Genomic DNA, 25,482 nt, shown 5'->3' on the forward strand with positions numbered 1-25,482 from the left:
GCCAGCCCAGGACCCACACATCCGGCTTCCTCACCTGCGGCATCGTCTGAGACCAGCCACCCGGACAGCTGATGAAACAGGAGTATTTCTGTCTGTAATAAAGCCTTTATGTGCAGGGAAAAAAACTAATTCCGATTGGCTGGGCCTGGCTCCCCAGTGGGTGGGCCTATGCCCTCCCAGGCCCACCCATGGCTGCACCCCTGCCCGGTCTTGTGAAATCCATAGATTAGGGCCTAATGAATTAATTTCAATTGACTGATTTCCTTATATGAACTGTAACTCAGTTGTGGTGGTGTATATGAACCAGTGGCGGTCAGTGCCGTTTATGATGAGGGAGGACGATTTTTTTTTCTCATGAGCATGGACTTATTTCTATTACAGCATGTTGGACGACTATCATTCATATTCCATTCACCCAGTTCAACGTAACATCGATAGGTTTAGGCTACTACATGATACTCAAATTTTCTCTATACCCATCATGAGGTTGCTACAACCTAGCCTATGAATGAAAGTTTACAACGTAGGTGCACACAGGTTCAAGAGAAAAATTTGAGGTGACAGACAGTGACATATGGACAGACAGTGACACATTCAGTACCACCTTGCACACTCTTGCCTGCATCTAGCTTATCTACGGTGTAATCATTAGTCCAACAGTTGCAAACAAGAGTTTCTATTGGACAAATTCAGTTTTTTTTATTCCCGTTTAGTTTGTGAAAGTGAAATGTTTTTCAACAGAATCGGAGGAAGGAATACACCCCTGATCACGCATAAACACAGTTCACTTTCATAGCAGCCACGTTGTATTCCTTCTCGCCTCTATGCACTCTCCTCCTCTCACCTTTTCCCTTCGTTTGTTGACTTCAATGAACAACACATCAGTTGTATGTGACCTGGCGAAAAAACCTTTCCAAACTATTTCATAACCGCTACACACAGCCTACATCCTTGTCACCATATTAGCTAAAGTAACGTCCTAGTCAACATAGCTAATAGAACTAATGCGTTAGTAAACCCGCTACAATCATGCAGTAACGTTACAGTGTACAGTCAGTAAGCAGTTACACCGGCGGGCCCCGGTGGAAATAAATTAATAAAACCAAAAGCTTACCTTGACTTAATAATAATATAATAATATAATAATAATAATAATAATAATAATATGCCATTTAGCAGACTTGGAAGAGTTCCAGAGTTGTGTTGGATAGTCATAGCCAGCTAGCTAACATAGCATCTCTCTGTTTGAGCCGGGTGTTTGAGTAACTAAGCTAGCCAGCTGCATTTGCTAGCTAAGTAAGTGAAACTGAAAAAAAATGACAATCTCTCTCTCTCGCTTCTCCTTCTCCACTGCAGTGCTAGCTAGCTGTAGCTTATGCTTTCAGTACTATATTCATTCTCTGATCCTTTGATTGGGTGGACAACATGTCAGTTCATGCTGCAAGAGCTCTGATAGGTTGGAGGACGTCCTCCGGAAGTTGTCATAATTACTGTGTAAGTCTATGGAAGGGGGTGAGAATTAAAAGCCTCCTAGGTTTTGTATTGAAGAGGAGGAACGGAAGCTAGCTGTCCTCTGTCTACACCATGGTGCTACCCTACAGAGTGCTGTTGAGGCTACTGTTCTTCATTGCAAAACAGGGTGTTTTAATCAATTATTTGGTGACATGTGACTATATTTAGAATAGTTTTATCTAAAAATGATAACTTTTTCAATGTTTTACTTTTTATTTTATTTTATGAAATTCACTGAGGAGGATGGTCCTCTCCTTCCTCCTCTGAGGAGACTCCACTGATATGAACAGATTTTAAGATTTAATGTTGCTAAAATGCTGTCAGTTCCACTTTAAGCCTGTGTTAAAATATGCTTAAAATTATTAAAAGACAAAAAAGCAATTGTGATCGTGTTTGAATTGTGTTTGGGAAATAAAGATAGACATGGTTTAAAAAAGATAGTGGTTGGCCTCCCGAGTAGCGCAGCGGTCTAAGGCACTGCAGCGCATCCTGAAAATATATATAGATATCTTTGTTAGAAATAATACTTTATTTCCCTTGATAACCATAAACTGACACACCTGATTCCACCAGTCAAAGGCTTGATGATTAGTTGACTAATGGAACCAGGTACTGCCACATGTGAAATGTCTGGCGGGGCTCTGGGGAGAGGGTTGGGAAACCCTGCTGTAGTAGCACACTCTGGCATGTCTGATGCTTGCCAAGCAGTACGTAAGTAGCTAGATGAGTAATGAGTTGATTAAATAGAAATGGCTGCTGACAAGCTTGTCATGTATTCTGTTCTACAAGGCCATTTGATAGAGTACAGTTACAGCGTATAATGTGGTCCTCTGAAAACTCAGTGTGGTCCTCTGTAACTCAGTGTGGTCCTCTGTAACTCAGTGTGGTCCTCTGAAAACTCAGTGTGGTCCTCTGTAGCTCAGGGTGGTTCTCTGTAACTCAGTGTGGTCCTCTGTAACTCAGTGTGGTCCTCTGTAACTCAGTGTGGTCCTCTGTAACTCAGTGTGGTCCTCTGTAGCTCAGGGTGGTTCTCTGTAATTCAGTGTGGTTCTCTGTAACTCAGTGTGGTCCTCTTGTAACTCAGTGTGGTTCTCTGTAACTCAGTGTGGTCCTCTGTAGCTCAGGGTGGTTCTCTGTAATTCAGTGTGGTTCTCTGTAACTCAGTGTGGTCCTCTGTAATTCAGTGTGGTCCTCTGTAGCTCAGTGTGGTCCTCTGTAGCTCAGGGTGGTTCTCTGTAACTCAGTGTGGTCCTCTGTAATTCAGTGTGGTTCTCTGTAACTCAGTGTGGTCCTCTGTAACTCAGTGTGGTCCTCTGTAATTCAGTGTGGTTCTCTGTAATTCAGTGTGGTTCTCTGTAACTCAGTGTGGTCCTCTGTAATTCAGTGTGGTCCTCTGTAGCTCAGTGTGGTCCTCTGTAGCTCAGGGTGTTTCTCTGTAACTCAGTGTGGTCCTCTGTAATTCAGTGTGGTTCTCTGTAATTCAGTGTGGTCCTCTTGTAACTCAGTGTGGTCCTCTTGTAACTCAGTGTGGTTCTCTGTAACTCAGTGTGGTCCTCTTGTGACTCAGTGTGGTTCTCTGTAATTCAGTGTGGTCCTCTGTAATTCAGTGTGGTCCTCTTGTAACTCAGTGTGGTCCTCTTGTAACTCAGTGTGGTTCTCTGTAACTCAGTGTGGTTCTCTGTAACTCAGTGTGGTCCTCTGTAGCTCAGGGTGGTCCTCTTGTAACTCAGTGTGGTTCTCTGTAACTCAGTGTGGTTCTCTGTAACTCAGTGTGGTCCTCTGTAGCTCAGGGTGGTTCTCTGTAATTCAGTGTGGTCCTCTTGTAACTCAGTGTGGTTCTCTGTAACTCTGTGTGGTCCTCTGTAATCAGTGTGGTCCTCTGTAACTGTGTGGTCCTCTGTAACTCAGGGTGGTTCTCTGTAATTCAGTGTGGTCCTCTGTAATTCAGTGTGGTTCTCTGTATTTCAGTGTGGTCCTCTTGTAACTCAGTGTGGTCCTCTGTAACTCAGTGTGGTCCTCTTTAATTCAGTGTGGTTCTCTGTAATTCAGTGTGGTTCTCTGTAACTCAGTGTGGTCCTCTGTAATTCAGTGTGGTCCTCTGTAGCTCAGTGTGGTCCTCTCTAGCTCAGGGTGGTTCTCTGTAACTCAGTGTGGTCCTCTGTAATTCAGTGTGGTTCTCTGTAACTCAGTGTGGTCCTCTGTAATTCAGTGTGGTCCTCTGTAACTCAGTGTGGTTCTCTGTAATTCAGTGTGGCCCTCTTGTAACTCAGTGTGGTTCTCTGTAACTCAGTGTGGTCCTCTTGTAACTCAGTGTGGTTCTCTGTAACTCAGTGTGGTCCTCTTGTAACTCAGTGTGGTTCTCTGTAACTCAGTGTGGTCCTCTTGTAACTCAGGGTGGTTCTCTGTAACTCAGTGTGGTCCTCTTGTAACTCAGTGTGGTTCTCTGTAATTCAGTGTGGTCCTCTTGTAACTCAGTGTGGTCCTCTTGTAACTCAGTGTGGTCCTCTGTAATTCAGTGTGGTTCTCTGTAATTCAGTGTGGTTCTCTGTAACTCAGTGTGGTCCTCTGTAATTCAGTGTGGTCCTCTGTAGCTCAGTGTGGTCCTCTGTAGCTCAGGGTGGTTCTCTGTAACTCAGTGTGGTCCTGTTGTTACTCAGGGTGGTCCTCTGTAACTTAGTGTGGTCCTCTTGTAACTCAGTGTGGTTCTCTGTAACTCAGTGTGGTTCTCTGTAACTCAGTGTGGTCCTCTGTAGCTCAGGGTGGTTCTCTGTAATTCAGTGTGGTCCTCTTGTAACTCAGTGTGGTTCTCTGTAACTCTGTGTGGTCCTCTGTAATCAGTGTGGTCCTCTGTAACTGTGTGGTCCTCTGTAACTCAGGGTGGTTCTCTGTAATTCAGTGTGGTCCTCTGTAATTCAGTGTGGTTCTCTGTAGCTCAGTGTGGTCCTCTGTAACTCAGTGTGGTCCTCATGTAACTCAGTGTGGTTCTCTGTATTTCAGTGTGGTCCTCTTGTAACTCAGTGTGGTCCTCTGTAACTCAGTGTGGTCCTCTTTAATTCAGTGTGGTTCTCTGTAATTCAGTGTGGTTCTCTGTAACTCAGTGTGGTCCTCTGTAATTCAGTGTGGTCCTCTGTAGCTCAGTGTGGTCCTCTCTAGCTCAGGGTGGTTCTCTGTAACTCAGTGTGGTCCTCTGTAATTCAGTGTGGTTCTCTGTAACTCAGTGTGGTCCTCTGTAATTCAGTGTGGTCCTCTGTAACTCAGTGTGGTTCTCTGTAATTCAGTGTGGCCCTCTTGTAACTCAGTGTGGTTCTCTGTAATTCAGTGTGGTCCTCTTGTAACTCAGTGTGGTTCTCTGTAACTCAGTGTGGTCCTCTTGTAACTCAGTGTGGTTCTCTGTAACTCAGTGTGGTCCTCTTGTAACTCAGGGTGGTTCTCTGTAACTCAGTGTGGTCCTCTTGTAACTCAGTGTGGTTCTCTGTAATTTAGTGTGGTCCTCTTGTAACTCAGTGTGGTCCTCTTGTAACTCAGTGTGGTCCTCTGTAATTCAGTGTGGTTCTCTGTAATTCAGTGTGGTTCTCTGTAACTCAGGGTGGTCCTCTGTAATTCAGTGTGGTCCTCTGTAGCTCAGTGTGGTCCTCTGTAGCTCAGGGTGGTTCTCTGTAATTCAGTGTGGTCCTGTTGTTACTCAGGGTGGTCCTCTGTAACTTAGTGTGGTCCTCTTGTAACTCAGTGTGGTTCTCTGTAACTCAGTGTGGTCCTCTGTAACTCAGTGTGGTTCTCTGTAACTCAGTGTGGTCCTCTTGTAACTCAGTGTGGTTCTCTGTAACTCAGTGTGGTCCTCTGTAATTCAGATTTGTCCTCTGTAGCTCAGTGTGGTCCTCTGTAGATCAGGGTGGTTCTGTAACTCAGTGTGGTCCTCTGTAATTCAGTGTGGTTCTCTGTAATTCAGTGTGGTTCTCTGTAACTCAGTGTGGTCCTCTGTAGCTCAGGGTGGTTCTCTGTAATTCAGTGTGGTCCTCTTGTAACTCAGTGTTGTTTTCTGTAACTCTGTGTGGTCCTCTGTAACTCAGTGTGGTTCTCTGTAACTCAGTGTAGTCCTCTGTAACTCAGTGTGGTCCTCTGTAACTCAGTGTGGTTCTCTGTAACTCAGTGTGGTCCTCTGTAACTCAGTGTGGTTCTCTGTAACTCAGTGTGGTCCTCTGTAACTCAGTGTGGTCCTCTGTAACTCAGTGTGGTCCTCTGCAACTCAGTGTGGTCCTCTGTAGCTCAGGGTGGTTCTCTGTAACTCAGTGTGGTTCTCTGTAACTCAGTGTGGTTCTCTGTAACTCAGTGTGGTTCTCTGTAATTCAGTGTTGTCCTCTGTAATTCAGTGTGGTTCTCTGTACCTCAGTGTGGTCCTCTTGTAATTCAGTGTGGTCCTCTTGTAACTCAGTGTGGTTCTCTATAACTCAGTGTGGTCCTCTGTAACTCAGTGTGGTTCTCTGTAACTCAGTGTGGTCCTCTGTAATTCAGTGTGGTCCTCTTGTAACTCAGTTTGGTTCTCTGTAACTCTGTGTGGTCCTCTGTAGCTCAGCGTGGTCCTCTTGTAACTCAGTGTGGTTCTCTGTAACTCTGTGTGGTCCTCTGTACCTCAAAGTGGTTCTCTGTAACTCAGTGTAGTCCTTTGTAACTCTGTGTGGTCCTCTGTACCTCAAAGTGGTTCTCTGTAACTCAGTGTGGTCCTCTGTAGCTCAGGGTGGTTCTCTGTAACTCAGTGTGTTCCTCTGTAACTCAGTGTGGTCCTCTGTAGCTCAGGGTGGTTCTCTGTAACTCAGTGTGGTCCTCTGTAACTCAGTGTGGTCCTCTTGTAACTCGGTGTGGTCCTCTGTAACTCAGTGTGGTCCTCTTGTAACTCAGTGTGGGTCTCTGTAACTCAGTGTGGTTCTCTGTAACTCAGTGTGGTCCTCTGTAACTCAGTGTCGTTCTCTGTAACTCAGTGTGGTCCTCTGTAACTCAGTGTGGTCCTCTGTAACTCAGTGTGGTCCTCTGTAACTCAGTGTGGTTCTCTGTAACTCAGTGTGGTTCTCTGTAACTCAGTGTGGTCCTCTGTAACTCAGTGTGGTCCTCTGTAACTCAGTGTGGTCCTCTCTAACTCAGTGTGGTCCTCTTGTAACTCAGTGTGGTCCTCTTGTAACTCAGTGTGGTCCTCTGTAACTCAGTGTGGTCCTCCTGTAACTCAGTGTGGTCCTCTGTAACTCAGTGTGTGCCTCTGTAACTCAGTGTGGTTCTCTGTAACTCAGTGTGGGTCTCTGTAGCTCAGTGTGGTTCTCTGTAACTCAGTGTGGTCCTCTGTAACTCAGTGTGGTCCTCCTGTAACTCAGTGTGGTCCTCTGTAACTCAGTGTGTTCCTCTGTAACTCAGTGTGGTCCTCTGTAACTCAGTGTGTTCCTCTGTAACTCAGTGTGGTCCTCTGTAACTCAGTGTGTTCCTCTGTAACTCAGTGTGGTCCTCTGTAACTCAGTGTGTTCCTCTGTAACTCAGTGTGGTCCTCTGTAACTCAGTGTGTTCCTCTGTAACTCAGTGTGGTTCTCTGTAACTCAGTGTGGTCCTCTGTAATTCAGTGTATTCCTCTTGTAACTCAGTGTGGTTCTCTGTAAGTCTTTGTGGTCCTCTGTAGCTCAGGGTGGTCCTCTTTTAACTCAGTGTGGTTCTCTGTAACTCTGTGTGGACCTCTGTAACTCAGTGTGGTTCTCCGTAACTCAGTGTGGTCCTCTGTAGCTCAGGGTGGTTCTCTGTAACTCAGTGTGTTCCTCTTTAACTCAGTGTGGTCCTCTGTAGCTCAGGGTGGTTCTCTGTAACTCAGTGTGGTCCTCTGTAACTCAGTGTGGTCCTCTTGTAACTCGTTGTGGTCCTCTGTAACTCAGTGTGGTCCTCTTGTAACTCGGTGTGGTCCTCTGTAACTCTGTGTGGTCCTCTGTAGCTCAGCGTGGTCCTCTTGTAACTCAGTGTGGTTCTCTGTAACTCTGTGTGGTCCTCTGTACCTCAAAGTGGTTCTCTGTAACTCAGTGTGGTCCTCTGTAACTCTGTGTGGTCCTCTGTACCTCAAAGTGGTTCTCTGTAACTCAGTGTGGTCCTCTGTAGCTCAGGGTGGTTCTCTGTAACTCAGTGTGTTCCTCTGTAACTCACTGTGGTCCTCTGTAGCTCAGGGTGGTTCTCTGTAACTCAGTGTGGTCCTCTGTAACTCAGTGTGGTCCTCTTGTAACTCGGTGTGGTCCTCTGTAACTCAGTGTGGTCCTCTTGTAACTCAGTGTGGGTCTCTGTAACTCAGTGTGGTTCTCTGTAACTCAGTGTGGTCCTCTGTAACTCAGTGTCGTTCTCTGTAACTCAGTGTGGTCCTCTGTAACTCAGTGTGGTCCTCTGTAACTCAGTGTGGTCCTCTGTAACTCAGTGTGGTTCTCTGTAACTCAGTGTGGGTCTCTGTAACTCAGTGTGGTTCTCTGTAACTCAGTGTGGTCCTCTGTAACTCAGTGTCGTTCTCTGTAACTCAGTGTGGTCCTCTGTAACTCAGTGTGGTCCTCTGTAACTCAGTGTGGTCCTCTGTAACTCAGTGTGGTCCTCTGTAACTCAGTGTGGTTCTCTGTAACTCAGTGTGGTTCTCTGTAACTCAGTGTGGTCCTCTGTAACTCAGTGTGGTCCTCTGTAACTCAGTGTGGTCCTCTCTAACTCAGTGTGGTCCTCTTGTAACTCAGTGTGGTCCTCTTGTAACTCAGTGTGGTCCTCTGTAACTCAGTGTGGTCCTCCTGTAACTCAGTGTGGTCCTCTGTAACTCAGTGTGTGCCTCTGTAACTCAGTGTGGTTTCTGTAACTCAGTGTGGGTCTCTGTAGCTCAGTGTGGTTCTCTGTAACTCAGTGTGGTCCTCTGTAACTCAGTGTGGTCCTCCTGTAACTCAGTGTGGTCCTCTGTAACTCAGTGTGTTCCTCTGTAACTCAGTGTGGTCCTCTGTAACTCAGTGTGTTCCTCTGTAACTCAGTGTGGTCCTCTGTAACTCAGTGTGTTCCTCTGTAACTCAGTGTGGTCCTCTGTAACTCAGTGTGTTCCTCTGTAACTCAGTGTGGTCCTCTGTAACTCAGTGTGGTTCTCTGTAACTCAGTGTGGTCCTCTGTAATTCAGTGTATTCCTCTTGTAACTCAGTGTGGTTCTCTGTAACTCTGTGTGGTCCTCTGTAGCTCAGGGTGGTCCTCTTTTAACTCAGTGTGGTTCTCTGTACCTCTGTGTGGACCTCTGTAACTCAGTGTGGTTCTCCGTAACTCAGTGTGGTCCTCTGTAGCTCAGGGTGGTTCTCTGTAACTCAGTGTGTTCCTCTTTAACTCAGTGTGGTCCTCTGTAGCTCAGGGTGGTTCTCTGTAACTCAGTGTGGTCCTCTGTAACTCAGTGTGGTCCTCTTGTAACTCATTGTGGTCCTCTGTAACTCAGTGTGGTCGTCTTGTAACTCGGTGTGGTCCTCTGTAGCTCAGTGTGGGCCTCTGTAACTCAGTGTGGTCCACTGTAACTCAGTGTGGTCCTCTGTAACTCAGTGTGGTTCTCTGTAACTCAGTGTGGTCCTCTGTAACTCAGTGTGCTTCTCTGTAACTCAGTGTGGGTCTCTGTAGCTCAGTGTGGTTCTCTGTAACTCAGTGTGGTCCTCTGTAACTCAGTGTGGTCCTCCTGTAACTCAGTGTGGTCCTCTGTAACTCAGTGTGTTCCTCTGTAACTCAGTGTGGTCCTCTGTAACTCAGTGTGTTCCTCTGTAACTCAGTGTGGTCCTCTGTAACTCAGTGTGTTCCTCTGTAACTCAGTGTTGTCCTCTGTAACTCAGTGTGTTCCTCTGTAACTCAGTGTGGTCCTCTGTAACTCAGTGTGTTCCTCTGTAACTCCGTGTGGTTCTCTGTAATTCAGTGTATACCTCTTGTAATTCAGTGTGGTTCTCTGTAACTCTGTGTGGTCCTCTGTAGCTCAGGGTGGTTCTCTGTAACTCAGTGTGTTCCTCTTTAACTCAGTGTGGTCCTCTGTAGCTCAGGGTGGTTCTCTGTAACTCAGTGTGGTCCTCTGTAACTCAGTGTGGTCCTCTTGTAACTCGGTGTGGTCCTCTGTAACTCAGTGTGGTCCTCTTGTAACTCGGTGTGGTCCTCTGTAGCTCAGTGTGGGCCTCTGTAACTCATTGTGGTCCACTGTAACTCAGTGTGGTCCTCTGTAACTCAGTGTGGTTCTCTGTAACTCAGTGTGGTCCTCTGTAACTCAGTGTGCTTCTCTGTAACTCAGTGTGGGTCTCTGTAACTCAGTGAGGTTCTCTGTAACTCAGTGTGGTCCTCTGTAACTAAGTGTGGTTCTCTGTAACTCAGGGTGGTCCTCTGTAATTCAGTGTATTCCTCTTGTAACTCAGTGTTGTTCTCTGTAACTCTGTGTGGTCCTCTGTAGCTCAGGGTGGTCCTCTTGTAACTCAGTGTGTTCTCTGTAACTCTGTGTGGACCTCTGTAACTCAGTGTGGTTCTCCGTAACTCAGTGTGGTCCTCTGTAGCTCAGGATGGTTCTCTGTAACTCAGTGTGTTCCTCTTTAACTCAGTGTGGTCCTCTGTAGCTCAGGGTGGTTCTCTGTAACTCAGTGTGGTCCTCTGTAACTCAGTGTGGTCCTCTTGTAACTCGGTGTGGTCCTCTGTAACTCAGTGTGGTCCTCTTGTAACTCGGTGTGGTCCTCTGTAGCTCAGTGTGGGCCTCTGTAGCTCAGTGTGGTCCACTGTAACTCAGTGTGGTCCTCTGTAACTCAGTGTGGTTCTCTGTAACTCAGTGTGGTCCTCTGTAACTCAGTGTGCTTCTCTGTAACTCAGTGTGGGTCTCTGTAACTCAGTGAGGTTCTCTGTAACTCAGTGTGGCCCTCTGTAACTAAGTGTGGTTCTCTGTAACTCAGTGTGGTCCTCTGTAATTCAGTGTATTCCTCTTGTAACTCAGTGTTGTTCTCTGTAACTCTGTGTGGTCCTCTGTAGCTCAGGGTGGTCCTCTTGTAACTCAGTGTGGTTCTCTGTAACTCTGTGTGGACCTCTGTAACTCAGTGTGGTTCTCCGTAACTCAGTGTGGTCCTCTGTAGCTCAGGGTGGTTCTCTGTAACTCAGTGTGTTCCTCTTTAACTCAGTGTGGTCCTCTGTAGCTCAGGGTGGTTCTCTGTAACTCAGTGTGGTCCTCTGTAACTCAGTGTGGTCCTCTTGTAACTCATTGTGGTCCTCTGTAACTCAGTGTGGTCCTCTTGTAACTCGGTGTGGTCCTCTGTAGCTCAGTGTGGGCCTCTGTAACTCAGTGTGGTCCACTGTAACTCAGTGTGGTCCTCTGTAACTCAGTGTGGTTCTCTGTAACTCAGTGTGGTCCTCTGTAACTCAGTGTGCTTCTCTGTAACTCAGTGTGGGTCTCTGTAGCTCAGTGTGGTTCTCTGTAACTCAGTGTGGTCCTCTGTAACTCAGTGTGGTCCTCCTGTAACTCAGTGTGGTCCTCTGTAACTCAGTGTGTTCCTCTGTAACTCAGTGTGGTCCTCTGTAACTCAGTGTGTTCCTCTGTAACTCAGTGTGGTCCTCTGTAACTCAGTGTGTTCCTCTGTAACTCAGTGTTGTCCTCTGTAACTCAGTGTGTTCCTCTGTAACTCAGTGTGGTCCTCTGTAACTCAGTGTGTTCCTCTGTAACTCCGTGTGGTTCTCTGTAATTCAGTGTATACCTCTTGTAATTCAGTGTGGTTCTCTGTAACTCTGTGTGGTCCTCTGTAGCTCAGGGTGGTTCTCTGTAACTCAGTGTGTTCCTCTTTAACTCAGTGTGGTCCTCTGTAGCTCAGGGTGGTTCTCTGTAACTCAGTGTGGTCCTCTGTAACTCAGTGTGGTCCTCTTGTAACTCGGTGTGGTCCTCTGTAACTCAGTGTGGTCCTCTTGTAACTCGGTGTGGTCCTCTGTAGCTCAGTGTGGGCCTCTGTAACTCATTGTGGTCCACTGTAACTCAGTGTGGTCCTCTGTAACTCAGTGTGGTTCTCTGTAACTCAGTGTGGTCCTCTGTAACTCAGTGTGCTTCTCTGTAACTCAGTGTGGGTCTCTGTAACTCAGTGAGGTTCTCTGTAACTCAGTGTGGTCCTCTGTAACTAAGTGTGGTTCTCTGTAACTCAGGGTGGTCCTCTGTAATTCAGTGTATTCCTCTTGTAACTCAGTGTTGTTCTCTGTAACTCTGTGTGGTCCTCTGTAGCTCAGGGTGGTCCTCTTGTAACTCAGTGTGTTCTCTGTAACTCTGTGTGGACCTCTGTAACTCAGTGTGGTTCTCCGTAACTCAGTGTGGTCCTCTGTAGCTCAGGGTGGTTCTCTGTAACTCAGTGTGTTCCTCTTTAACTCAGTGTGGTCCTCTGTAGCTCAGGGTGGTTCTCTGTAACTCAGTGTGGTCCTCTGTAACTCAGTGTGGTCCTCTTGTAACTCGGTGTGGTCCTCTGTAACTCAGTGTGGTCCTCTTGTAACTCGGTGTGGTCCTCTGTAGCTCAGTGTGGGCCTCTGTAGCTCAGTGTGGTCCACTGTAACTCAGTGTGGTCGTCTGTAACTCAGTGTGGTTCTCTGTAACTCAGTGTGGTCCTCTGTAACTCAGTGTGCTTCTCTGTAACTCAGTGTGGGTCTCTGTAACTCAGTGAGGTTCTCTGTAACTCAGTGTGGTCCTCTGTAACTAAGTGTGGTTCTCTGTAACTCAGTGTGGTCCTCTGTAATTCAGTGTATTCCTCTTGTAACTCAGTGTTGTTCTCTGTAACTCTGTGTGGTCCTCTGTAGCTCAGGGTGGTCCTCTTGTAACTCAGTGTGGTTCTCTGTAACTCTGTGTGGACCTCTGTAACTCAGTGTGGTTCTCCGTAACTCAGTGTGGTCCTCTGTAGCTCAGGGTGGTTCTCTGTAACTCAGTGTGTTCCTCTTTAACTCAGTGTGGTCCTCTGTAGCTCAGGGTGGTTCTCTGTAACTCAGTGTGGTCCTCTGTAACTCAGTGTGGTCCTCTTGTAACTCGGTGTGGTCCTCTGTAACTCAGTGTGGTCCTCTTGTAACTCGGTGTGGTCCTCTGTAGCTCAGTGTGGGCCTCTGTAGCTCAGTGTGGTCCACTGTAACTCAGTGTGGTCCTCTGTAACTCAGTGTGGTTCTCTGTAACTCAGTGTGGTCCTCTGTAACTCAGTGTGCTTCTCTGTAACTCAGTGTGGGTCTCTGTAACTCAGTGAGGTTCTCTGTAACTCAGTGTGGTCCTCTGTAACTAAGTGTGGTTCTCTGTAACTCAGTGTGGTCCTCTGTAATTCAGTGTATTCCTCTTGTAACTCAGTGTTGTTCTCTGTAACTCTGTGTGGTCCTCTGTAGCTCAGGGTGGTCCTCTTGTAACTCAGTGTGGTTCTCTGTAACTCTGTGTGGACCTCTGTAACTCAGTGTGGTTCTCCCTAACTCAGTGTGGTCCTCTGTAGCTCAGGGTGGTTCTCTGTAACTCAGTGTGTTCCTCTTTAACTCAGTGTGGTCCTCTGTAGCTCAGGGTGGTTCTCTGTAACTCAGTGTGGTCCTCTGTAACTCAGTGTGGTCCTCTTGTAACTCGGTGTGGTCCTCTGTAACTCAGTGTGGTCCTCTTGTAACTCGGTGTGGTCCTCTGTAGCTCAGTGTGGGCCTCTGTAACTCAGTGTGGTCCACTGTAACTCAGTGTGGTCCTCTGTAACTCAGTTTGGTTCTCTGTAACTCAGTGTGGACCTCTGTAACTCAGTGTGCTTCTCTGTAACTCAGTGTGGGTCTCTGTAACTCAGTGTGGTTCTCTGTAACTCAGTGTGGTCCTCTGTAACTCAGTTTTGTCCTCTGTAACTCAGTGTGGTCCTCTGTAACTCAGTGTGGTCCTCTGTATCTCATTGTGGTTCTCTGTAACTCAGTGTGGTCCTCTTTAACTCAGGGTGGTTCTCTGTAGCTCAGTGTGGTCCTCTGTAACTCAGTGTGGTTCTCTCTAACTCAGTGTGGTTCTCTGTAGCTCAGTGTGGTCCTCTGTAACTCAGTGTGGTCCTCTGTAACTCAGTGTGGTCCTCTTGTAACTCAGTGTGGTTCTCTGTAACTCTGTGTGGTCCTCTGTAACTCAGTGTGGTTCTCTGTAACTCAATGTGGTTCTCTGTAACTCAGTGTGGTCCTCTGTAACTCAGTGTGGTCTTCTTCTAACTCAGTGTGGTTCTCTTTAACTTAGTGTGGTTCTCTGTAACTCAGTGTGGTTCTCTGTAACTCAATGTGGTCCTCTGTAACTCAGTGTGGTTCTCTGTAACTCAGTGTGGTCCTCTGTAACTCAGTTTGGTTCTCTGTAACTCTGTGTGGTCCTCTTTAACTCAGTGTGGTTCTCTGTAAATCTGTGTGGTCCTCTGTAACTCAGTGTGGTTCTCTGTAACTCAGTGTGGTCCTCTGTAACTCGATGTGGTTCTCTGTAACTCAGTGTGGTCCTCTGTAGCTCAGTGTGGTCCTCTGTAACTCAGTGTGGTCCTCTTGTACCTCAGTGTGGTTCTCTGTAACTCTGTGTGGTCCTCTGTAACTCAGTGTGGTTCTCTGTAACTCAGTGTGGTCCTCTGTAGCTCAGGGTGGTTCTCTGTAACTCAGTGTGTTCCTCTGTAACTCTGAGTGGTCCTCTCTAACTCAGTGTGGTTCTCTGTAACTCAGTGTGGTCCTCTGTAGCTCAGGATGGTTCTCTGTAACTCAGTGTGTTCCTCTGTAACTCAGTGTGGTCCTCTGTAGCTCAGTGTGGTCCTCTGTAACTCAGTGTGTTCCTCTGTAACTCAGTGTGGTCCTCTGTAACTCAGTGTGTTCCTCTGTAACTCAGTGTGGTCCTCTGTAACTCAGTGTGTTCCTCTGTAACTCAGTGTGGTCCTCTGTAACTCAGTGTGTTCCTCTGTAACTCAGTGTGGTCCTCTGTAACTCAGTGTGTTCCTCTGTAACTCAGTGTGGTTCTCTGTAACTCAGTGTGGTCCTCTGTAATTCAGTGTATTCCTCTTGTAACTCAGTGTGGTTCTCTGTAAGTCTTTGTGGTCCTCTGTAGCTCAGGGTGGTCCTCTTTTAACTCAGTGTGGTTCTCTGTAACTCTGTGTGGACCTCTGTAACTCAGTGTGGTTCTCCGTAACTCAGTGTGGTCCTCTGTAGCTCAGGGTGGTTCTCTGTAACTCAGTGTGTTCCTCTTTAACTCAGTGTGGTCCTCTGTAGCTCAGGGTGGTTCTCTGTAACTCAGTGTGGTCCTCTGTAACTCAGTGTGGTCCTCTTGTAACTCGTTGTGGTCCTCTGTAACTCAGTGTGGTCCTCTTGTAACTCGGTGTGGTCCTCTGTAACTCTGTGTGGTCCTCTGTAGCTCAGCGTGGTCCTCTTGTAACTCAGTGTGGTTCTCTGTAACTCTGTGTGGTCCTCTGTACCTCAAAGTGGTTCTCTGTAACTCAGTGTGGTCCTCTGTAACTCTGTGTGGTCCTCTGTACCTCAAAGTGGTTCTCTGTAACTCAGTGTGGTCCTCTGTAGCTCAGGGTGGTTCTCTGTAACTCAGTGTGTTCCTCTGTAACTCACTGTGGTCCTCTGTAGCTCAGGGTGGTTCTCTGTAACTCAGTGTGGTCCTCTGTAACTCAGTGTGGTCCTCTTGTAACTCGGTGTGGTCCTCTGTAACTCAGTGTGGTCCTCTTGTAACTCAGTGTGGGTCTCTGTAACTCAGTGTGGTTCTCTGTAACTCAGTGTGGTCCTCTGTAACTCAGTGTCGTTCTCTGTAACTCAGTGTGGTCCTCTGTAACTCAGTGTGGTCCTCTGTAACTCAGTGTGGTCCTCTGTAACTCAGTGTGGTTCTCTGTAACTCAGTGTGGGTCTCTGTAACTCAGTGTGGTTCTCTGTAACTCAGTGTGGTCCTCTGTAACTCAGTGTCGTTCTCTGTAACTCAGTGTGGTCCTCTGTAACTCAGTGTGGTCCTCTGTAACTCAGTGTGGTCCTCTGTAACTCAGTGTGGTCCTCTGTAACTCAGTGTGGTTCTCTGTAACTCAGTGTGGTTCTCTGTAACTCAGTGTGGTCCTCTGTAACTCAGTGTGGTCCTCTGTAACTCAGTGTGGTCCTCTCTAACTCAGTGTGGTCCTCTTGTAACTCAGTGTGGTCCTCTTGTAACTCAGTGTGGTCCTCTGTAACTCAGTGTGGTCCTCCTGTAACTCAGTGTGGTCCTCTGTAACTCAGTGTGTGCCTCTGTAACTCAGTGTGGTTTCTGTAACTCAGTGTGGGTCTCTGTAGCTCAGTGTGGTTCTCTGTAACTCAGTGTGGTCCTCTGTAACTCAGTGTGGTCCTCCTGTAACTCAGTGTGGTCCTCTGTAACTCAGTGTGTTCCTCTGTAACTCAGTGTGGTCCTCTGTAACTCAGTGTGTTCCTCTGTAACTCAGTGTGGTCCTCTGTAACTCAGTGTGTTCCTCTGTAACTCAGTGTGGTCCTCTGTAACTCAGTGTGTTCCTCTGTAACTCAGTGTGGTCCTCTGTAACTCAGTGTGGTTCTCTGTAACTCAGTGTGGTCCTCTGTAATTCAGTGTATTCCTCTTGTAACTCAGTGTGGTTCTCTGTAACTCTGTGTGGTCCTCTGTAGCTCAGGGTGGTCCTCTTTTAACTCAGTGTGGTTCTCTGTACCTCTGTGTGGACCTCTGTAACTCAGTGTGGTTCTCCGTAACTCAGTGTGGTCCTCTGTAGCTCAGGGTGGTTCTCTGTAACTCAGTGTGTTCCTCTTTAACTCAGTGTGGTCCTCTGTAGCTCAGGGTGGTTCTCTGTAACTCAGTGTGGTCCTCTGTAACTCAGTGTGGTCCTCTTGTAACTCATTGTGGTCCTCTGTAACTCAGTGTGGTCGTCTTGTAACTCGGTGTGGTCCTCTGTAGCTCAGTGTGGGCCTCTGTAACTCAGTGTGGTCCACTGTAACTCAGTGTGGTCCTCTGTAACTCAGTGTGGTTCTCTGTAACTCAGTGTGGTCCTCTGTAACTCAGTGTGCTTCTCTGTAACTCAGTGTGGGTCTCTGTAGCTCAGTGTGGTTCTCTGTAACTCAGTGTGGTCCTCTGTAACTCAGTGTGGTCCTCCTGTAACTCAGTGTGGTCCTCTGTAACTCAGTGTGTTCCTCTGTAACTCAGTGTGGTCCTCTGTAACTCAGTGTGTTCCTCTGTAACTCAGTGTGGTCCTCTGTAACTCAGTGTGTTCCTCTGTAACTCAGTGTTGTCCTCTGTAACTCAGTGTGTTCCTCTGTAACTCAGTGTGGTCCTCTGTAACTCAGTGTGTTCCTCTGTAACTCCGTGTGGTTCTCTGTAATTCAGTGTATACCTCTTGTAATTCAGTGTGGTTCTCTGTAACTCTGTGTGGTCCTCTGTAGCTCAGGGTGGTTCTCTGTAACTCAGTGTGTTCCTCTTTAACTCAGTGTGGTCCTCTGTAGCTCAGGGTGGTTCTCTGTAACTCAGTGTGGTCCTCTGTAACTCAGTGTGGTCCTCTTGTAACTCGGTGTGGTCCTCTGTAACTCAGTGTGGTCCTCTTGTAACTCGGTGTGGTCCTCTGTAGCTCAGTGTGGGCCTCTGTAACTCATTGTGGTCCACTGTAACTCAGTGTGGTCCTCTGTAACTCAGTGTGGTTCTCTGTAACTCAGTGTGGTCCTCTGTAACTCAGTGTGCTTCTCTGTAACTCAGTGTGGGTCTCTGTAACTCAGTGAGGTTCTCTGTAACTCAGTGTGGTCCTCTGTAACTAAGTGTGGTTCTCTGTAACTCAGGGTGGTCCTCTGTAATTCAGTGTATTCCTCTTGTAACTCAGTGTTGTTCTCTGTAACTCTGTGTGGTCCTCTGTAGCTCAGGGTGGTCCTCTTGTAACTCAGTGTGTTCTCTGTAACTCTGTGTGGACCTCTGTAACTCAGTGTGGTTCTCCGTAACTCAGTGTGGTCCTCTGTAGCTCAGGATGGTTCTCTGTAACTCAGTGTGTTCCTCTTTAACTCAGTGTGGTCCTCTGTAGCTCAGGGTGGTTCTCTGTAACTCAGTGTGGTCCTCTGTAACTCAGTGTGGTCCTCTTGTAACTCGGTGTGGTCCTCTGTAACTCAGTGTGGTCCTCTTGTAACTCGGTGTGGTCCTCTGTAGCTCAGTGTGGGCCTCTGTAGCTCAGTGTGGTCCACTGTAACTCAGTGTGGTCCTCTGTAACTCAGTGTGGTTCTCTGTAACTCAGTGTGGTCCTCTGTAACTCAGTGTGCTTCTCTGTAACTCAGTGTGGGTCTCTGTAACTCAGTGAGGTTCTCTGTAACTCAGTGTGGCCCTCTGTAACTAAGTGTGGTTCTCTGTAACTCAGTGTGGTCCTCTGTAATTCAGTGTATTCCTCTTGTAACTCAGTGTTGTTCTCTGTAACTCTGTGTGGTCCTCTGTAGCTCAGGGTGGTCCTCTTGTAACTCAGTGTGGTTCTCTGTAACTCTGTGTGGACCTCTGTAACTCAGTGTGGTTCTCCGTAACTCAGTGTGGTCCTCTGTAGCTCAGGGTGGTTCTCTGTAACTCAGTGTGTTCCTCTTTAACTCAGTGTGGTCCTCTGTAGCTCAGGGTGGTTCTCTGTAACTCAGTGTGGTCCTCTGTAACTCAGTGTGGTCCTCTTGTAACTCATTGTGGTCCTCTGTAACTCAGTGTGGTCCTCTTGTAACTCGGTGTGGTCCTCTGTAGCTCAGTGTGGGCCTCTGTAACTCAGTGTGGTCCACTGTAACTCAGTGTGGTCCTCTGTAACTCAGTGTGGTTCTCTGTAACTCAGTGTGGTCCTCTGTAACTCAGTGTGCTTCTCTGTAACTCAGTGTGGGTCTCTGTAGCTCAGTGTGGTTCTCTGTAACTCAGTGTGGTCCTCTGTAACTCAGTGTGGTCCTCCTGTAACTCAGTGTGGTCCTCTGTAACTCAGTGTGTTCCTCTGTAACTCAGTGTGGTCCTCTGTAACTCAGTGTGTTCCTCTGTAACTCAGTGTGGTCCTCTGTAACTCAGTGTGTTCCTCTGTAACTCAGTGTTGTCCTCTGTAACTCAGTGTGTTCCTCTGTAACTCAGTGTGGTCCTCTGTAACTCAGTGTGTTCCTCTGTAACTCCGTGTGGTTCTCTGTAATTCAGTGTATACCTCTTGTAATTCAGTGTGGTTCTCTGTAACTCTGTGTGGTCCTCTGTAGCTCAGGGTGGTTCTCTGTAACTCAGTGTGTTCCTCTTTAACTCAGTGTGGTCCTCTGTAGCTCAGGGTGGTTCTCTGTAACTCAGTGTGGTCCTCTGTAACTCAGTGTGGTCCTCTTGTAACTCGGTGTGGTCCTCTGTAACTCAGTGTGGTCCTCTTGTAACTCGGTGTGGTCCTCTGTAGCTCAGTGTGGGCCTCTGTAACTCATTGTGGTCCACTGTAACTCAGTGTGGTCCTCTGTAACTCAGTGTGGTTCTCTGTAACTCAGTGTGGTCCTCTGTAACTCAGTGTGCTTCTCTGTAACTCAGTGTGGGTCTCTGTAACTCAGTGAGGTTCTCTGTAACTCAGTGTGGTCCTCTGTAACTAAGTGTGGTTCTCTGTAACTCAGGGTGGTCCTCTGTAATTCAGTGTATTCCTCTTGTAACTCAGTGTTGTTCTCTGTAACTCTGTGTGGTCCTCTGTAGCTCAGGGTGGTCCTCTTGTAACTCAGTGTGTTCTCTGTAACTCTGTGTGGACCTCTGTAACTCAGTGTGGTTCTCCGTAACTCAGTGTGGTCCTCTGTAGCTCAGGGTGGTTCTCTGTAACTCAGTGTGTTCCTCTTTAACTCAGTGTGGTCCTCTGTAGCTCAGGGTGGTTCTCTGTAACTCAGTGTGGTCCTCTGTAACTCAGTGTGGTCCTCTTGTAACTCGGTGTGGTCCTCTGTAACTCAGTGTGGTCCTCTTGTAACTCGGTGTGGTCCTCTGTAGCTCAGTGTGGGCCTCTGTAGCTCAGTGTGGTCCACTGTAACTCAGTGTGGTCGTCTGTAACTCAGTGTGGTTCTCTGTAACTCAGTGTGGTCCTCTGTAACTCAGTGTGCTTCTCTGTAACTCAGTGTGGGTCTCTGTAACTCAGTGAGGTTCTCTGTAACTCAGTGTGGTCCTCTGTAACTAAGTGTGGTTCTCTGTAACTCAGTGTGGTCCTCTGTAATTCAGTGTATTCCTCTTGTAACTCAGTGTTGTTCTCTGTAACTCTGTGTGGTCCTCTGTAGCTCAGGGTGGTCCTCTTGTAACTCAGTGTGGTTCTCTGTAACTCTGTGTGGACCTCTGTAACTCAGTGTGGTTCTCCGTAACTCAGTGTGGTCCTCTGTAGCTCAGGGTGGTTCTCTGTAACTCAGTGTGTTCCTCTTTAACTCAGTGTGGTCCTCTGTAGCTCAGGGTGGTTCTCTGTAACTCAGTGTGGTCCTCTGTAACTCAGTGTGGTCCTCTTGTAACTCGGTGTGGTCCTCTGTAACTCAGTGTGGTCCTCTTGTAACTCGGTGTGGTCCTCTGTAGCTCAGTGTGGGCCTCTGTAGCTCAGTGTGGTCCACTGTAACTCAGTGTGGTCCTCTGTAACTCAGTGTGGTTCTCTGTAACTCAGTGTGGTCCTCTGTAACTCAGTGTGCTTCTCTGTAACTCAGTGTGGGTCTCTGTAACTCAGTGAGGTTCTCTGTAACTCAGTGTGGTCCTCTGTAACTAAGTGTGGTTCTCTGTAACTCAGTGTGGTCCTCTGTAATTCAGTGTATTCCTCTTGTAACTCAGTGTTGTTCTCTGTAACTCTGTGTGGTCCTCTGTAGCTCAGGGTGGTCCTCTTGTAACTCAGTGTGGTTCTCTGTAACTCTGTGTGGACCTCTGTAACTCAGTGTGGTTCTCCGTAACTCAGTGTGGTCCTCTGTAGCTCAGGGTGGTTCTCTGTAACTCAGTGTGTTCCTCTTTAACTCAGTGTGGTCCTCTGTAGCTCAGGGTGGTTCTCTGTAACTCAGTGTGGTCCTCTGTAACTCAGTGTGGTCCTCTTGTAACTCGGTGTGGTCCTCTGTAACTCAGTGTGGTCCTCTTGTAACTCGGTGTGGTCCTCTGTAGCTCAGTGTGGGCCTCTGTAACTCAGTGTGGTCCACTGTAACTCAGTGTGGTCCTCTGTAACTCAGTTTGGTTCTCTGTAACTCAGTGTGGACCTCTGTAACTCAGTGTGCTTCTCTGTAACTCAGTGTGGGTCTCTGTAACTCAGTGTGGTTCTCTGTAACTCAGTGTGGTCCTCTGTAACTCAGTTTTGTCCTCTGTAACTCAGTGTGGTCCTCTGTAACTCAGTGTGGTCCTCTGTATCTCATTGTGGTTCTCTGTAACTCAGTGTGGTCCTCTTTAACTCAGGGTGGTTCTCTGTAGCTCAGTGTGGTCCTCTGTAACTCAGTGTGGTTCTCTCTAACTCAGTGTGGTTCTCTGTAGCTCAGTGTGGTCCTCTGTAACTCAGTGTGGTCCTCTGTAACTCAGTGTGGTCCTCTTGTAACTCAGTGTGGTTCTCTGTAACTCTGTGTGGTCCTCTGTAACTCAGTGTGGTTCTCTGTAACTCAATGTGGTTCTCTGTAACTCAGTGTGGTCCTCTGTAACTCAGTGTGGTCTTCTTCTAACTCAGTGTGGTTCTCTTTAACTTAGTGTGGTTCTCTGTAACTCAGTGTGGTTCTCTGTAACTCAATGTGGTCCTCTGTAACTCAGTGTGGTTCTCTGTAACTCAGTGTGGTCCTCTGTAACTCAGTTTGGTTCTCTGTAACTCTGTGTGGTCCTCTTTAACTCAGTGTGGTTCTCTGTAAATCTGTGTGGTCCTCTGTAACTCAGTGTGGTTCTCTGTAACTCAGTGTGGTCCTCTGTAACTCGATGTGGTTCTCTGTAACTCAGTGTGGTCCTCTGTAGCTCAGTGTGGTCCTCTGTAACTCAGTGTGGTCCTCTTGTACCTCAGTGTGGTTCTCTGTAACTCTGTGTGGTCCTCTGTAACTCAGTGTGGTTCTCTGTAACTCAGTGTGGTCCTCTGTAGCTCAGGGTGGTTCTCTGTAACTCAGTGTGTTCCTCTGTAACTCAGTGTGGTCCTCTGTAGCTCAGTGTGGTTCTCTGTAACTCAGTGTGGTCCTCTGTAACTCTGAGTGGTCCTCTCTAACTCAGTGTGGTTCTCTGTAACTCAGTGTGGTCCTCTGTAGCTCAGGATGGTTCTCTGTAACTCAGTGTGTTCCTCTGTAACTCAGTGTGGTCCTCTGTAGCTCAGTGTGGTCCTCTGTAACTCAGTGTGGTCCTCTGTAACTCAGTGTGGTTCTCTGTAGCTCAGGGTGGTTCTCTGTAACTCAGTGTGGTTTTCTGTAACTCAGTGTGGTCCTCTGTAGCTCAGGGTGGTTCTCTGTAACTCAGTGTGGTCCTCTTGTAACTCAGTGTGGTTCTCTGTAACTCAGTGTGGTTCTCTGTAACTCAGTGTGGTTCTCTGTAACTCAGTGTGGTCCTCTGTAACTCAGTGTGGTTCTCTGTAACTCAGTGTGGTTCTCTGTAACTCAGTGTGGTCCTCTGTAACTCAGTGTGGTTCCGCTCTGGAGCAGGTTTTCATCAAGGATCTCTCTGTACTTTGCTCCGTTCATCTGTCCCTCGATCCTGACTAGTCTCCCAGTCCCTGCCGCTGAAAAACATCCCCACATGATGCTGCCACCACAATGCTTCACCATAGGGATGGTGCCAGGTTTCCTCCAGACGTGACGCTTGGCATTCAGGTCAAAGAGTTCAATCGTGTTTTCATCAGACCAGAGAATCTTGTTTCTCATAGTCTGAGAGTCTTTAGGTGCCTTTGGCAAACTCCAAGTGGGCTGTTATGTGCCTTTTACTGAGGAGTGGCTTCCGTCTGGCCACTCTACCATAAAGGCCTGATTGGTGGAGTGCTGCAGAGATGGTTGTTCTTCTGGAAGCTTCTCCCATCGCCACAGAGGAAGTCTAGAACTCTGTCAGAGTGACCATCGGGTTCTTGGTCACCTCCCTGACCAAGGCCCTTCTCCCCTGATTGCTCAGTTTGGCCGGGCGGCCAGCTTTAGGAAGATTCTTGATGGTTCCACACTTCTTCTATTTAAGAATGATGGAGGCCACTGTGTTCTTGGGGATTTTCAATGCTGCAGAAATGTTTTCGTACCGTTCCCCAGATCTGTGCCTCGACACAATCCTGTCTCGGAGCTCTGCGGACAATTCCTTCGATGTCATGTCTTGTTTTTTTTACTGACATGCACTGTCAACTGTGGAACCTTATATAGACAGGTGTGTGCCTTTCCGAAATCATGTCCAATCAATTTAATTTACCACAGGAGGATTCATATCAAGTTGTATAAACATCTCAAGGATGATCAATGGAAACAGGATGCTCCTGAGCTCAAATTCGAGTCTCATAGCAATTGGTCTGAATACTTCTATAAATAAGGTATTTCTGTTTTTTATTTGTTATAAATGTGCAAACATTTCTAACCTGTTTTTGCTTTGTCGTTATGGGGTATTGTGTGTAGATAGGCTGAGGATTTTTTTTTACATTTAATCCATTTTAGAATAAGGCTGTAACGTAAAAAATGTAAAGGGGTCTGAATACTTTCAGCAAGAGAGTAAAAGGGGAGTGAAACTCCCTGTTCCAAGCACAGTAATACTTACAAAAACATCCAAGTGAATGGGTGAGAGTTTGGTGAATGGGTTAGAGAGTTTGGTGAATGGGTTAGAGAGTTTGGTGAATGGTGGTTAGAGAGTTTGGTGAATGGGTTAGAGAGTTTGGTGAATGGTGGTTAGAGAGTTTGGTGAATGGGTTAGAGAGTTTGGTGAATGGGTTAGAGAGTTTGGTGAATGGGTTAGAGAGTTTGGTGAATGGGTTAGAGAGTTTGGTGAATGGGTTAGAGTTTGGTGAATGAGTTAGAGTTTGGTGAATGGGTTAGATAGTTTGGTGAATGGGTTAGAGAGTTTGGTGAATGGGTTAGAGAGTTTGGTGAATGGGTTAGAAAGTTTGGTGAATGGGTTAGAGAGTTTGGTGAATGGGTTGCAGAGTTGGGTGAATGGGTTAGAGAGTTTGGTGAATTTTCATGTGATGAGTAAACCTGAAGTCTTAGAAGCTAAGTGGTATAACACATTCTAAGCGGTCTAACACATTTTAAGCTAAGCGGCCTAACACATTCTGAAGCTAAGCGGCCTAACACATTCTGAAGCTAAGCGGCCTAACGCATTCTGAAGCTAAGCGGCCTAACACATTCTGAAGCTAAGCGGCCTAACGCATTCTGAAGCTAAGCGGCCTAACACATTCTGAAGCTAAGCGGCCTAACGCATTCTAAAGCTAAGCGGCCTAACACATTCTAAAGCTAAGCGGTCTAAAACATTCTGAAGCTAAGCGGCCTAACACATTCTGAAGGTAAGCGGCCTAACACATTCTGAAGCTAAGCGGCCTAACACATTCTGAAGCTAAGCGGCCTAACGCATTCTAAAGCTAAGCGGCCTAACACATTCTAAAGCTAAGCGGTCTAAAACATTCTGAAGCTAAGCGGCCTAACACATTCTGAAGCTAAGTGGCCTAACACATTCTGAAGCTAAGCGGTCTAACACATCCTGAAGCTAAGCGGTCTAACTCATTCTGAAGCTAAGTGGCCTAACACATTCTGAAGCTAAGCGGTCTAACACATTCTGAAGCTAAGCTGTCTAACACATTCTAAAGCTAAGCGGCCTAACACATTCTGAAGCTAAACGGTCTAACATATTCTGAAGCTAAGCTGTCTAACACATTCTAAAGCTAAGCGGCCTAACACATTCTGAAGCTAAACGGTCTAACACATTCTGAAGCTAAGCGGCCTAACACATTCTGAAGCTAAGCGGTCTAACACATTCTGAAGCTAAGCGGCCTAACACATTCTGAAGCTAAGCAGCCAAATATATTATTGTAGTGCACAGGAGGCCGATGGTTCACCACCTTCGATACAAATGATTGAATCCGTTCAGTTTGAGAGACTTGTTACTCACCCCTGAGATGGCCTTGTTTCTCTCTCTCCTCAGACCGCCCTCCTGCTCCCGTGAACGTGTCCGTGATGCACCTGAGGGCCGACTCCGCCACCGTCTCCTGGGAGGTACCTGAGGGTGACGTCGTCATCGGCTTCTCCATATCACAGCAGGTGATGTGTTCTAGGGTTATTATGTACCCTAACTACTCACCTACAATTATTGTCTCCTTTCATTCCTGTTCATCTCAGTTAACCCAGAAATAAAGTATTGCGTAATTGGTCAAATGCTAGATTAAGTTCTGGGTCCAAACATGTTAAGAGAAGAGATAGAATGAGGATTGGAACCAGAACGAAGAGCTCCGCCCCCATCTCTTTGCAAGTTATTGGCGAGTCTATGGCCCTCCCCTTCCGAAATTCGAAAGATACTAACACCTGTTGAAATCGTGATTTGTCCAAATAACCAGAAATAATGCTGCTTATTATCTCACGCATCCCTTTGTATTGTGACAGATCAACAGTACCATTTATGTTGACATAGACTGTCCACCAGAGATTACATTCCTGTTAACAAAATATACAAATGTAATGGGTGTATGACATCTTGGTATAGGGTTAGTGTTCTGAGTGAATTCCACTGTAAATGTGTTTATTCAGTAAATGTTATTGTTGTAGAGGTTTTGTTTGCTGAGTGAATACTGGTAATGTGCTAAATATCTGATGTGTTAAATATCTGATACTGTGCTAAATAATAATAATAATAATAATAATAATAATAATAATAATTTAAACAATCTAAAACACAGAACATACAGTGCATTCGGAAAGTATTCAGACCCCTTTCCCTTTCCACATTTTAATACGTCATAAGCCTTTTTCTAAAATTGCTTTAAATATTTATTTTCCTCAGCTATCTACACACAATACCCCATAATGACAAAGCGAAAACAGAATTTTAGAAATGTTTGCTAATTTATAAAAAAACTAAAACATAAATACCTTATTTACATAAGTATTCTGACCCTTTTCTATGAGACTCGAAATTTAGCTCAAATGCATCTTGTT

The 25,482-nt window shown here is 46.7% G+C and overlaps 1 protein-coding gene across 1 annotated transcript in view; it reads left to right on the plus strand.

Annotated features, from left to right (window-relative positions):
• LOC311107193 (fibronectin type III domain-containing protein 4-like) overlaps positions 1-25,482 on the plus strand; it is a gene marked incomplete at both ends in the record, with an annotated part of 83,488 nt that overhangs the window by 7,358 nt on the left and 50,648 nt on the right. The window contains one exon of the mRNA XM_084149681.1: positions 24,476-24,591. Coding sequence (XP_084005807.1) covers positions 24,476-24,591 — 116 coding nt within the window. The remainder of the gene's footprint in view (positions 1-24,475; positions 24,592-25,482) is intronic.

This window comes from Coregonus lavaretus (genome assembly GCF_964263955.1).
Source record: "Coregonus lavaretus genome assembly, chromosome: 31".
NCBI lineage: Eukaryota > Metazoa > Chordata > Actinopteri > Salmoniformes > Salmonidae > Coregonus > Coregonus lavaretus.